Source organism: Hyposmocoma kahamanoa, unplaced genomic scaffold (assembly GCF_003589595.1).
Source record: "Hyposmocoma kahamanoa isolate Upper Pololo Valley unplaced genomic scaffold, ASM358959v1 63, whole genome shotgun sequence".
In the NCBI taxonomy this organism is placed as follows: domain Eukaryota; kingdom Metazoa; phylum Arthropoda; class Insecta; order Lepidoptera; family Cosmopterigidae; genus Hyposmocoma; species Hyposmocoma kahamanoa.
In genome coordinates, this window is record NW_020653851.1 from 6,126,569 (window position 1) to 6,141,783 (window position 15,215).

At 36.0% G+C, this 15,215-nt stretch overlaps 1 protein-coding gene across 1 annotated transcript in view; it reads left to right on the top strand.

Moving 5' to 3' along the window:
* Positions 1–53: 53 nt before the first annotated feature.
* The window catches only part of LOC113229927 (short stature homeobox protein 2-like), a 29,647-nt gene continuing 14,485 nt past the window's right edge, over positions 54–15,215 (top strand). Inside the window, exons 1-2 of the mRNA XM_026463621.1 lie at positions 54–3,591; positions 11,589–11,776. Coding sequence (XP_026319406.1) covers positions 3,078–3,591; positions 11,589–11,776 — 702 coding nt within the window. The 5' untranslated portion in view covers positions 54–3,077. The remainder of the gene's footprint in view (positions 3,592–11,588; positions 11,777–15,215) is intronic.

Below are 15,215 nucleotides of genomic sequence, written 5' to 3' on the forward strand. Positions count from 1 at the left end.
CAGGTGGTAGGTGCTGGACCGTATTACGTTTTCATATAAAAGTTTTTGCGCAACTATGCGTGTTCAAAGCAATTGTGTGGTGGTGTGGTTTTATCAATTTGTAGGGGAGTATGAAAATAGAACACAATTAAAATCAAAAATTTTAATAGTAAGTGTAGCTGAAACATCATTTCTACATTGGCGCATTACCTTACCTTACCTACCTTACCTTACCTTGCATTACCTTACCTATCTTACCATTATAATTAAAAATCTAGCGGAGATTGGATTAACCAATTTTTTTTTACTAAATCGCGGAGTTCTAATTTTCTTCGTGGTCTACTTGGTGTAATAGTAATTTTAATTAATTAGGTCTTTTGGAGTCAGTAATTAATTCTATTTTGTCTGTTCATCGTGCCCGAACTCGGAAAAGTGATTTGGAATGCCCTTGGATTCAATGTGCTTGCACATGGATTGAGTAAGCTGTGAGTGAGTACTCAACACAGTGTTTTAGTACTGGATCTTAGAGAAATTTTGATAAAACGTTCAGACTTAAGCAATTTTAGGAATATTTGGAAAAAACACAAAATTTTTGAAAACATGGAATTGGAACTTACAAAATTTGTGTTTTTAGACAATGATTTCTGTGTTTGGACTTTTATCGTGTGGTACTTAGTACATTTTTGTTTCTAGAAAGGGAAAGTGATATAATGGAACGAAACACTTATGGTTCAATATGAGTTTAATAAAAGGCTACACAAAGCCGAAATAAATTTATAAAAGTCTAAAGGAACCTTAAATAAGTATAAATATGAAAATAACTATGATCTGAATTCAAGACAATCAGAATGCAAGACGCTAAATGCGCACGGGGAGGAGCTTAATTTACAGGAGATACAATTGGCTGGTCCAGAATATGCAACTGCAACATCGGGTAAAATTTATGTTTTACTTGGAGTTAAAGTTTACAATCATATAATACGTGTCATAGCCTTAAGGCCTTTTGGTAGTCTCAGGCAAGACACACAGAGACATTTAGAAGAAGATAGACTTATAAGCATGCGTAATAAAATATTGTGAGACGATTGGCTGAAATATTTTTGGGTGTTCGATGTGGAATCGAATAATAATGACAATTGAGATGAGTTGTAGCACTGAAAAAGATGTGTTGCCTGCTATGCAATGTATATAAAAGAGGCTGGTTACATTAAAGATGTTGACTACGATAGCAGACGTCCGATGATCGTGTCTGCTAATCATCTTAGTAAACCTATAGTGAAGGCCGCTGACGTAAAAATGCTACGTTTATTCGTTCAAAGGTTTGCATTCTGCGATTTAGAGATTAAGTGAATAGTGACTATGTAGGTCAATGGTCACTATATAAAATAACAACAAACATCCGATGATCGTGCCGGCTAATCATCTTAGTAAACCAATAGTGACGAATGCTGACGTAAAAATGCTAAGTTTATTCGTTCAAATTTTTGTATTCTGCGAATTAGAGATTAAGTGAATAGTCACTATATGTATCACTTTCTCTTAGCACGAGTAACTGCTGCCTACTGCCTTCACGTAAAAACGGGTTAGAAATGTCACTTAGAAACAAGTCCATTGTCTAGATCTTAATGGTAACGAAGAACGACAAGGGCATTTTATGGTGCCAATAAACATCTCCAAGAGATAACAGATTGATTAAAGTTAGGAATATGTGAGAAAGAGCACTCTTGCGCTTTATGATAGAAATTAGTATTCTTATGACTACATATGGCTTCTCACGTTTCTTATTTTGTCAGTTTGTAAGCATCGAGCTTACTTTATGCCAACGCCATCTTAAACGAGTAATTGGGTAATTTTAACTTACGTGGAGCTTATCTACGGTTTTTTTTCACATTAAAAGTGTTTAAGATTAGGGTCGAGTTCGTTATGGAGTAACCCAAATGACATCAGACCAGTTCTTATTTGGAAAACCTAAATGTAGCTGCTGTTCTTATTTATTCTGACAACACTTTGGCAAATGTGCTTTAGGTCAAATTATAGATAAATATCTCGGTCCTGATAAATAAATAGTCGTGTGGGATCAATGGAAATGAGTTTTAAGTAATGTTTGTATTTTGCAGATTGCATTTTGATTTACATTTTTTAATTCGCGTTTGGTATACGACTGATGTCTACAATGTTTTTGTTGCGACTGTTATATTATCACGGTCTGCAATTATTTTTGTTATTTTATAATTTTAGTTCGTTGTCTGTTGAAATGAGTATCTTCACACTTATTGTTACTTTGATAATATGATAATACCTACGTCTGACCCGGAGATTAACTTTAGCTTTGCTTTTGTTATTTTGCATCTGTAGTTTAAGGACAATGTCCTCGACGGGCAGAATGTTTGAATTTACAATGTCGTTCAGGTATAATTTGTACAGCGAGATAAGTAAGTCAATGGCGAGATAATATACATCTTATGCGTGATTTGTTCAGATTGATCATTCATACCCACTGCATTGATGTTTTGAATATGCAAAAGTTCTTGTATAAATATATTCATGACATACCACTTTAAAGTACTCAAAATATAGAGGTGATGTCGCATTTAACACCTCTGTGCCTCTACCATGAGTTGTCGCTAGCAACCGCGCACTGCTCAATTTGCCATACAAAATTGGCAAATTTTGATGAGGTCGTTAGCGACAACTGTCACTAGCATAGCGGAGACAGGCGCTGAACTAAAATGAAACCTTTTTTTCTTACAGAATACGATACAGATATTCAATTGAAATTAAGTTTGTGTCCGAACTGACATCACGAATGTAGATTTAGATGTTATTAGTTACTTATATTTATATATAACGTTAATAAAATGTTTTGTCTATTTTACTTTGCTTCAATAAATGTATAGATTGTATTGTGTAAATATTTTACTGAACACTTAACCCCAAAAGTGGTTCAGGATCGTTTTCCGTTGTCTGTCGTCACTAAACACCAAATTTATTCCAAATCACCGCAATCACTGTGTCCCTTCGATTTACACTCGTACACAAACACCAAAGGACTGTATTAAAAATTCATGTGCAGCATAACGATAATGTAGGCGTGTATTATGCGACGTGGAGGACGGAGGTCGACATGGCATCGCGGCAGCCGCGGCGGCGGCGGCAGCTGGGCGGGCGCCTGCGCCAAAGCAAGGCGGGGTTTGAAACACCGCCTTTACCAACCTGTAGCGCCATTAAATACCCTCCGTCATCCCGACAAAAGCATTTTTCCGTTGAAGAGATACCAGGAGTGTGAGTGTAGGCGTAGGGCCCGCCTCCACTGCAGTGTGTGTCACGTAGAGCTGTATGGCAGTGTGGCGGCGCGGCGCCGCGACCTCGCGGCAGTAATGGTGATGGAGCGGCTGGCGGACTTCGTGAGCAAGTCGCTGGAAGGCGGCGAGGCCCCGGCGCCGCCGCCCGAGCCTGGCGACGACGAGGCTGATGAAGAAGTTGACATCACGGCGCTGGAGGACAAAGCGCCACCGGCCAAGCGCCCGCGCAACTGGCTGTTATCGCCGCCACCGCACCCGCCGCCGCCCGCCTGCAAAAGAGATCCTGACGACGATGATGAGAGCAAACACGGTAATCTCCTTCATTCCATTTTGAAGTAATACTATTACAATATATTATAGGGATACAATATTTTCTTTTAATTTAAATGGGCCTACTATATTACTGAGGTACCCTTTTTCAAACAAAAAAAGATTAGAAACGTCGGAGCGATCGCTTACTGCATTGATGTTTTGAATATGCAAAAGTTCTTGTGTAAATATAATAATACACATACAAAAAAAATATAATCGAATTGAGAACCTCCTCCTTTTTTAAAGTTAGTTAAAAATTATAAGTAATCCATTATTAAAGAGTCCATTATTATTTCCCAGCTTTCTCTGCCAGATTGCACAGTAAGTCATTTACTGGTGAAAAGTAAATAAATACGTCAATCGTTTATTTCTCAGAAATAACAAACAAACAATACCAAATGGCAGCTGGTGAAAGATTAGATATAATAATGTGTTCAGTTCGGCACACATAAAAAAAAATTACTGTTTAGGCAACTACTGTAGATAACGTTAGATAATTTTAAGATTGATTTATATTGTCCTTTTTATTGCACCACACTGAGTGTCAAGTCCCAACTCATGCAGACTGAAGATTTCGTATGTTTTATGAGTTTTTCAACCTTGTGACATGCAAGTTTCCTACGTTTATACTATGGTATAACAACCACCATACTCGATGCATCCACCTAATATGTAGCAGTTGTACGTATGTATAATATAAGGTGTTTTGTTTTTTTACACTTAAAACCCCGCACTAGGAAAACCCTGTATGGCGGGTGTCATGGACACACACTTAGACAGCCACAAATTACACCCAAACTCACTGTATGGCGGGTGTCATGGACACACACTTGGACAACCACAAATCACACCCAATCTCACGAGAGAAATAAATGAAGGCCAAACAAATAATTCTCTCTGCCCGGGAATAGAACCCGGAACCTCCGCGTGGCAGACCAGCATGGTAACCATTCAGCCATCGAGGCAGTTGATACGACAAAATAACATTTTCAGGTTAGTTTTGTCTACGTTATTAAGGTAATTTTGTTATTTAAGTATTCCAGTAAATTATCGTGAAACATAATATTTCTGGACACCAAGACTTGAGTGTTGGTTAAATTATTGAAAAACATTTGAATGTTAAGTAATACTTCAAGATAATGTTCTAGAAAAAATGCCACCGAAATTAGGTACAGAAAACTAACCTGAAAATTACCCAATTAAGCGTATGTCGATGCTTCCGCTTGTTGTACTTAAATTTCGTTAGCTTACTTTTGGTCGAAGTTAGTAATTATTATGAACATTTTGTATGGAACAGATGTGAAATTTTCGTGAATAGAAACGGGGTCCCCGTGGTTACGTGTTATATTAGTAGAGTGGATTGTGATCTAGTATTACCCGGCTATTGTACGAATGTACATTCTCTAAAATTCATACCCATGTTTGGTATCATAAAGTCCCATGTAATTATACGTCAAAACTGCTTTTAGTAGATAAAAGTAATATAAATTAATTATATATTTTTTAAATAATTTAATAAGAACTACACGAAAAAATAATATGTGTGAGAATCTTTATAACTCTCCTATTTACTAATTTCGTTGATAGAATCTTTAAATCACTGTCCTGAAAGTTATCACTTTACTGAAGTGCCTTTATTACACACAAACGGTGCGAATTAACAATTTATTAGAATAATTAAGTGAGTTGTGTTTGAAAACTGTGTATCTTATTTCTTATCTTATTTAAAATTAATTATCTATCTTATTCACTTATAATGACAATTATATCAATAAGTAAATAAGATAAATAACATAAGGCGTTTATTGCGTATGATATGAGACTACAAAACCTCAACAAAATCGCCCAACAAACATTTTGGCGTTAAAGTCAACCTTTTTTTAGCGCTCACACTCTCATTAATTATATATAAGACCTTCCATAATAACGTTTGGCTCTATTGTGGTTATAGGGATAAATAATTAAACCTTCAAGAGGAATAACAGTAACATAGAAAATAATTATTACCTAAGACGGTTGTATGGAGTTGGCCGGAACGGTTGTATAACTTAACTCTTATAGCTTTAAGAAACTAAAACACTAAAAGAAAGTGTACGATATCTACTAACGGCTGACTTAAACAGAGCCATTAAATGACTTGTACCACCTAACAAGTTCTATCGGGCCCTAAGAGTTAACAAGAAAGCTTTCAGTGTCTCAGAAGTGTCAATTATAGATCCTATAGAGCTAGACGCTGCAAGAGTCAGAATTCACCTTATAATAATTGCTGGTTATATAATGGAGTTACAATTTTTTACAATTTAGGTAATACTGAGGTTTTAAAAACACTTGCAAACCTTACTGGCAGTGTCAAGAGAATAGCTCTCAAAGATTAGATCAATGCAACAGCTTTACATGGAACCATTATGTAAGACGAAAAGACGAACCTATAAAGCTTTTCACTTATGTAGCCATATTGTAGAACTACAAGTGGCATGTAAGTGCTGAATGTCATGTACAATGTAATATCAGAGTTCAGAAATTTTGAAAGTGAAAACACTTTTTTTTAATATTATAGGCCTACGTATTTACCTTAATTATTATCGATTTTATATTAAAATACGTATAGAAAGTACCAGGTACTGTTATTCACCATAATCGAAAGAAAATAAAAATAAATTAGGCAGTAGTTTTTTCTATAAAATATCATCAAAAATTGTTTATTTTTGAGGCGTTTCAAAATTGAGATGAAAACTAATACATAATATACATATATATAAATATAATTTTACAGAAACATTACGCTGTGACATTTATAATCGTAACACCAGTAATCCAAAACACATATAATTTACTATTTTATTACATACTTCCAAATATTCATTTCGATATATCGAACGTGAATGTACGTACAGACCTTCTGTTAAATATTTTAACTGTATTGACCGTAACAAAAACTCAAAATTATGAAAATGTATGAAACAGCGCTTTGGGTGATCTTTATTACCACTAAATACTACGATTTATTCTTAAGGTATATATTGTATCGCGAAAGCATTGTTGTGTTACAAAATAAATTAAAACAGTGGACTTCATAAATTATTTACTACTTTAGCTTACCTGTGTATAGCTTACAAAATACTTAAAAGTGGCTTCAATAGCACTATTGCAACTCTTTATTATCACTCATTATCACGATGCTATAACCATTAAGTTACTTTAAGCTCTAAAATCGTGGGTCCAAATCAGGATCATGTGATAGTTTATAGCGTGCTATATTACCAATTCTATGTGCCTTTATAGAACCTTAGATTCTTAAAATCCTTTTTAACAGCTCATGTATCACTTAGTCTTATCACCAAAATGTTAGCAGGACGGTCTAAAAAGGCATGACGCAATGTTGTTTTTAAATGTTGCAATATCGCTAAATCCAGCTGAACATATCACTAGATATCTCTATCAGTCGTAGGAGTATCGCTGCTGATATTGAAGGCTGGTGGAGGTATTGTAACAGATTACACTAAAATATTTTCATTCTTTGTGATTGGCTGTTTGTGAGGGCTTGTGCTACTTTATCTAAATTATGATTCACTGAAGCAAAATTTTCCACTGTACAAATTTGAAAAGGCGAGATAGTGACGAGTTTCAAATTAAAATTCAAAATTCAAATTCAAATTCTTTATTTGCCACGTCACAAAGCTCGTAACATTTAGCACGTCAATAGTACAAAATATCTTATCAAAGTCATTTACTACTAACATTTAATATTACCTGTAACTAACGCACACACTCAACATACTGCTACAACTAAATTCAAAGATTTGCACAATATACACATAAATTTAAATATTTTTTAATAATAATGTGTTATGAAATAAATCGCTTATGTAATAAATCATTAATAGATACATTAAATGTCATAAAATAATGAGCATTTTTTTAATGCATAAGGTCAAAATATTCGTCAACTTTAAAGAATGGATTTTCAATTAAAAATTTTTTTTATCTTTGTTTTGAATTCTAATTCGGGCAATTCGGATATAGTCGGGGGTAGTTCATTGTATAATTTTGTCTTTAGACAGTAACCTTGCTTAGCAGTTCTTTTCAATCTCGTTTTTGGTACTATCAGTTTGTTTTTGTTTCTAGTATTGTAAGTGTGTATGTCTCTGGTTCTTTTTAATTTTTTTTAATTTATTCTTCTTTTTATGTACTTCCTTCAAAGAATTAAAAATAAACAATGATATTACTGTCATGACCCCCAATTTAACAAAAAAGATTTTTGCGGATATTCTTCTTTGGATACTTTGGATACCACTGATTATTCTTATCGATTTTTTCTGTAGCACCAGAACGTTTTACATTGGCGCCGTTGCCCCAAATTGTCACAGCGTAATTTATTATCGAATGAATGTACGCATAATACACAGTCAACAATGTATTTTTATAGATTAATGGCTTTAATTTAAGAAGTGCATAATTTCCACCTGTTATTTTATTACACACATTATTGATATGAGTTTGACGACTCAAAGTATTATCAATAGCATAGCCTAAAAATTATATATTTGATTTAAAATCTAGCGTACGTTGTTGCGTGTGTGCGTTGTTGAGTGTGTGCGTTGTTTTCCCGAGCAATATTTCATAACAGTTGTTTTCTCTTTATTGAGTAGTATACCGTTAGCAGTAAACCATTTGTCTAATAGGCTAACTACTTCATCAACTTTTTGTGCAATAACTTCCTCTTCCTTATCTTTCATCCCGACATAGGTGTCATCAGCAAATAAATTTACAAAGCTCCACTTAGGCAAGCTGTTTTGCAAGTCATTTATATATACTAAGAATAATATAGGGCCCAATACAGATCACTGTAGTACCCCGATGTCAGACTTTCCCAGTAGAGAAACAGATTCTTCAATTTATACCAATTGATTCCTATCCTTGAAAAAGCTATTTAATAATTTTAATGCAACGGGATCCAGACCGTAATACTCAAGCTTACACATAAGGATATTATGATGTATACAATCAAAGGCCTTTGAACCACATTGCATATTGCATCTGTAGTTGACCTACCCTTCCTAAATCCATATTGCATTGTACTATAAATATTTTCAGTCTCAAATTAGCTAGCAAGTCTATTTTTTATTACACACTCCAAAATTTTTGATATACATGGAAGAGCACAGATTAGCCTGTAATTGTTCATGTCATCTTTAGATCCTTTTTTAAAAAGACGAATTGCGCGTCCTTTTTTTAGTACTTCTGGAAACACTCCTTGGCTTAAACAACAATTCATTACATGAAGCAAGTTGCTGTAAGTAACTGTCTTCCAGGATCAAACGTTACAGCGTTTCAGTATCCATGCCATAAACATCTTTAGTTGGTTTTCCTTTTATTTCTTTTATCACTTTAATGAGTTCTTTATTTTCAATGGCCGTGAATGTCAAGGTAGATACTGGTTTTTCTGTGTGTTCTAAGTATTTTTTAAATTTAGATATGTCAACATCTACGTGAGCCGAAATCAGTTTAGCTATTGTTAAAAAATAATTATTAAATACATTAGCTATCTCTGTAGCCTCAGTAAAAATGGTTCCTTCGTTATTTTTCACATATTGTACACATAATGTTTCTTTTATTTTTTACCCTTGTCTTAGTTGCTCATTAATGATTGCCCACGAAGCTTTAACTTTATTATTTGCCTAATAATTTGTTTAATGACGGGACTGATTTCCACATGCTTTATGTATTTGCAGGATTATTTTTAAAATAGTATTAACCTCACAGGAATATATTATTAGTAACGTTAGTATTATAAACAACAAATTTTGTTCCATGACTTTTTACACAACATATAATATCATTGCAAAACATACTAAAATTTACCAAAAATGAACTTTTGAGTTTTTCTTTCACTATCTGATACTTTTTAAGCCGAGTATTCACTAGCGAGCTGTAACTGTAACCGTTGCATGTTATGTAACCAAAAATCATGGTGTGTACGTGGTTCGCGAGCTTGCCGCGAGCGGTACGCGTGCGGTTCGCAGTGAGCCGTCTAATTGAAGACTATTTCAAGCGTACCTACACACTAGAACCTCGTTACTGTATCTGTCACGTTACAGTTACAGCTCGCTAATGAGAGGTTTAAGACCTGTTTTTTTAGAAACGCTCCCATGTCATTCCTAAAAATAATTTTGGTGGTGGGTGCTTCCTTTTGCTACCGCACAGAGTTATCATCATGTAGAGCGATCTATTTAAATATTTTTATTTTTGTACGAAAGTAAAATATGAATTATTAAATATCATGAAGCAAAATGTGGTTCATGATGATGGTAATATAATCCTGCGAGGTTGTTAGTATTTTACAAACACACAGAGCCCATATTGTTTTTTGTTTTCAATGTTGTGTTTTGCACCAAAATTTTAACAAGCAATCAATAGGAAGATTTTTGCAAGTTAACAAATGAAACGAACGAAAGCGAAACGGATAAGCTCTAAATGGATATCCGGAAAAGACTTTTCAATCAAATAAATCACAGGCAGAGTTTAAGGGGGTTATTCCGTGAATCGTTTGACAATTAATCAGTGTTCGCAGGTCGTTAGGCGTCTAAGCAGCGCGGATGCCCCGGAGACAAAAGGGGGAGAGGAGTGTCCCGCGGCGCCGCCCACACTCGGATAATCCCTCCATTTACATAATTGCTGTATAAAAAGGAGAGGTTCCCAATTTGCTAAATTGCTTCAAATGACACTTGGGAGCATCAGCGTGTCGATGGCTCGTCTGTCACCGTCTGAGCAGTTCCGCTCAATCGGACGGCGACGTTTATTTCACATCGTTGACACTAGATATTCCATAGACCTCGTTTCAAATCGAAGCGAAAGTGTATGAAAACTTTTTTCCTTTTTAGCCACTAGCGATGAAGAACGAAACATGAAAATTTGTCATCAAATCATGTGTCTTAGCCATTTGAAATCCTTTAAAGCTTAAAGAATACATGTTTCTTAATCAAGGAAGGATTTCTATTTAGGTTTTGCCGTAGAAGTTTCAAATACTAACACCTAACCCATTTGATAATTCTCATTTTGGGAATGACAAATTACTTTTTCTGATCTAATCGACTATATGTGTATTTTCCAACAAACCTATGTTTCGGACTTTTCTTAGTGGCTCACTGAATTCTGACAGACGAATTCTCACCTATCCTTAAAAGTATAACTTACCTGTTGTAGAATAAATCGAATAAAGTGCAGTATGCTAAGGGATCTTACCCAGTTCCCTATCTTAAGCACTCCCCATGGGACTAGGGAAGTGTCGAGTCATTTGAAATGCGGATACATAAAATCTGTAGTAGAGATGTGCTGAACGAATAGGCAATATTGAAAAGTTTTAAAATAATTTTTGATTATTTATGCTTTAGTAGCAGTAAAGCTCCTTGTGAAAGAGTTCGTCCAGGGTAGCACTCCCACCTTACCTATTTCTGCCGCCAAGTAGTAATGTCAGTATTATTCCGGTTTTGAAGTGTAAGGGTGCTGGTGAAATTACAGGCACATGGGATTTGTCAACGTATGTCTCAGGATGACGGGCGCAGTGGCAGTGCGCCTCAAATCTTTGCGATTTAAAGCTCTGAGTGGCACTGCAACTTTTATGGACAGGCGTGTAGCTTACCATTAGGCGTATGACTCGTTCTTTCCGTCATTTGATATTATAAAAAAAATTCTGAAGTCTCATTCTAACTTTGGTTGTTTCTCGAAATCGACGTTCAAAATTTCATTTGAAATTTACCATGAGCTTTTCGGTGAAGGAAGAAGACGGTTTCATTACCCTCGGAAAACGTGTAAGGTCACCAACCCGCATTGAGCAGATGGGGCGGACTATGACCTAAACCCGTGCTTGAGAAGAGACCTGTGACAAGCAGTGGGATGTATAAATGTGTTGATGATGATGATGGTTAGGCAGCTATCTAGACCATAATTAAATATGAATATATTCCAAATTGCTAATGACACAATAATTTATGACAGATGTGAACGAGAAAACTTCAAACGGACTATTAAACAATGGCAGTGGGAAACAGCGTCGGTCTCGCACGAATTTCACGTTAGAGCAACTGGGCGAGTTGGAAAGGCTGTTCGACGAAACGCACTACCCGGACGCCTTCATGCGGGAAGAGCTCAGCCAGCGGCTGGGACTTAGCGAAGCTAGAGTACAGGTAATTTAACACATTTAGGTATCGAGAGCATGAGGAAGACCTTCGAGAATACAAAACTAAACTTATAGTTTACTGTTTTTATTTTTATACTTTGATAGTAACTTCTCCAACAAATATAATAATAATTTGAGTTTTGTTATCCGTGATGAGAGTCCTGGTGTCCTATATTACAAGTTGCCAGTCTCTTTTAAAGCATATATAGCAATGTAATTGTTTGTCTACTATATTTTGGTTTTATGTTTGTGAAGAAAAAAGTAAATACAATCCTTTAAAAACCATTTACAGTTTATTTTAATGAAGAACGAATGAAATTAATGACCGCATCGCAAATTAACATGCCATTTTGCTATTTTTAACCGACTTCAAAAAAAGGAGGAGGTTTGCAATTCGACTGTTTTTTTTATGTATGTTACGCGATAACTCCGGTATTTGTGAACCGATTTCCATGATTCTTTTATTGGAAAGAGAGTACCTCGATAGTGGTCCCATTTAATTTAAAAAAAAACATCCACCTCTAAGGGTGGCTGTTCGCGCATGGAGATTCACTTTTACAAATAGCGCCTAAATTTGGTTATAAGGAGCAATTGTTTTAATGGTTGATTTTGCAATTCTCCAATTCAAGGTGTTTTTCTCTCTTAATATACTTTAAGTAGTGAGAACCGATTTTTATTATCTCCTGTGTCAAGTTCCTTATAGCGGCGAACTAGGGGGTGAATCCGGGTTTGTGCACTTTCCGGTGACCTATTTCAGTAAAACTTGGTATTTATATGTAATTACTCGTACTTTTGAGGTCGGTTTTTTTAGTACTCTGTACTGAGATTATTATTTTAACTCAGATAATATGGTACTTGTTTGCTTTGCTTAGTGTGCGTAATCATGTTTATAACTAGCTGTATACATATTGACTTTGAAATTTGAATGGACTTATAGCAAAATCAAAAAGCTACAAAATAAATAACACAAAGATGTAAATCCACCGATGTGAAGTGCACCGTCACAATTTTTTTTTTTATAATAACGCACACACTCAACATAGCCTCGCACTAGGGAAACCCTGAGTCGCGGGTGCCATGGACACACACATAGACAAACAAATTACACCCAAGCTCACAAGAGAAATAAATGTAGGCCATACAAATATTTCTCCTGGCCCGGGAATCGAACCCGGGGACCTTTGCGTGGCAGTCCGGTATGGTAACCATTCGGTCACGGAGGCAGTTATATCTACACTTATTTCTTTTTTATCTGTCATTCATGCTGTTACCGATTAAGCGTCTGATAACCTAGTCAGAATTGTGATCACAAATTTGTTAAACTCAAACTCACCATCTTTATTTCGTACGGAAGCAAATGACACTTGGAATCGTCAAATGGATTAAACTCTACTGCTAATTCGTAAGGCAGATTCCCCTGAGAATTATGAGCAAGAAACTCTAGGGTTTGCTTTTTGTAAATAAACGTTTAGTACTACATACACACATCAAAAAAAGTTTGCGATCACTTCGAAAAACTGAAATCTTTTTTGTTACTGTAGATTATATTATGATTTTTTCTTCTTTTTAGATTCTTTATTTAAAAATAAATTAGAACATAAAACAATGACCCCGTTCAATTGTTTTTTCATATAAAAAGGCTTTCAGTCCTAGCTTACGCTCAATCAGAAATCTGATTTAGTCAATTATAAGCGATTCAAGATATTTTTCGCGGAAAGTTGTGATTGAAAAAATGCCAAGAGGATTATCAGAGGTTTTACGAGCTAGAATAGTAACTTTGAGGGAAGAAGGATACACCACGAGAGTAATAGCACGCAGACTTGCTATATCCCAATCCTGTGTCGTGGCTACGTTGCAGAGGTATCACGGAATGGGGAATTTAGCTGACCGACCCCGCAGCGGTCGCCCAACTGTTTTGACAGCTGCCCAAAAGCGCTATATTAGATTGCTGGCAGCCCGTGATCCAACAATCAACGCCACTAAAATAAAAGCAGAAGTCAGGGCCGCCTCTGGGCTTGAAGTTAGCACGCAGACCGTTCGCAATTGCTTGCACCAGACTGGATTACGAGCACGGAGGTCTAGGCGAGCTCCGCTCAATTCCCGGCAACGTCAACAACGAAGATTGCAGTGGGCTAGACTTCGGCAAAATGAAGAAGGTGAGGACGTAAACATTTGGCAAAACTGTCTCTTCGTTGACGAATCCCGAATCAGCACTCATTCAGATAACCGACGTGTCCGTGTCTGGAGAAGACCAGGCGACCGTGAAAGACAAAGAACTGCCACTGGAACAGTTCAGCAAGGCGGAAAATCGGTGTCCTTTTGGGGTGGCATTATGATTGGAGCTAGAACGCCTTTGATCCCGTATCGGGGCTTCATGACAGCAGACATGTACAAAGCAGTTGCTATTGATGATATCGTCAGACCATTCCGAGTAAACCATGGGCACCAATTTGTACTGGTCGATGATAATGCGCCCGCACATCGAGCTCAACGAGTCAATGCTGCTCTTCAAGAATACGATATCACACGATTAGACTGGCCTGCCGGCTCGCCCGACTTAAACCCAATAGAGCACGCGTGGAATGCTCTTAAACCAGCAGTATGGAACCGTGAGCCACGTCCCCAGACAGTTCCAGAGCTCAGGGAAGCCGCTTTTGAAGAATGGGATAGGTTACCCCAGGAAATGCTGGATAACTTGATCCTCAGCATGCCCAGGAGGATCTTCGCATGTATTCGAGCCAGGGGAGGAGTTATTTTATATTGAATTCACACCTTTTAATAATAAATTGTTGTTTAAGTTTAATTAAACAGTCTTTTTCTTTCTATGAAATTTCTATCACTATTACATTATGATTAATGGCTCAATTTTTTAAAATAAATAATACAAAATAGTTTTATATTTTAATTTTAAACAGGGTATTCCTATTTAAAGAAAGCATACAACATAGACTTTTTCTTGATAAAGTTAAATTTAAAGAATTATAGGAGCTTATGCTATTGATCGCAAACTTTTTTTGATGTGTGTAGATATCGTTTTTTTATTATTTACAATATTTACAAACGTCATGGGTCGAAACAATGTGCAGGAGCTAAACGGGTCAGTACCACGGATTTTTGTCATCTAAGTAAGCTGAAGCTGTGTAATAAACCTTCAGCTTAAGCAAATTTAAATTTATTATAAAGAATATCAACCGGAATCTTATTATAGAAGCGTATACGTTGCCCCTTGAGTGAATTTGTGACTTTGAGAAGACGACTTTCAAGAACAGGCACTTTTTCTTGTTTCTCGTATTAAGGGCTATGTCTGTCGCTATCTTTCGTTAAAAAAAATGTCTTCTTAACCGTAATTACATTTTCATAGGTTAGGTTAGGTTAGATTGCAAAGGGTATAATTTTTTAATAGTTACTACTATTTTATCTGTTGCTGCCGCCAACCGTGAGCATTA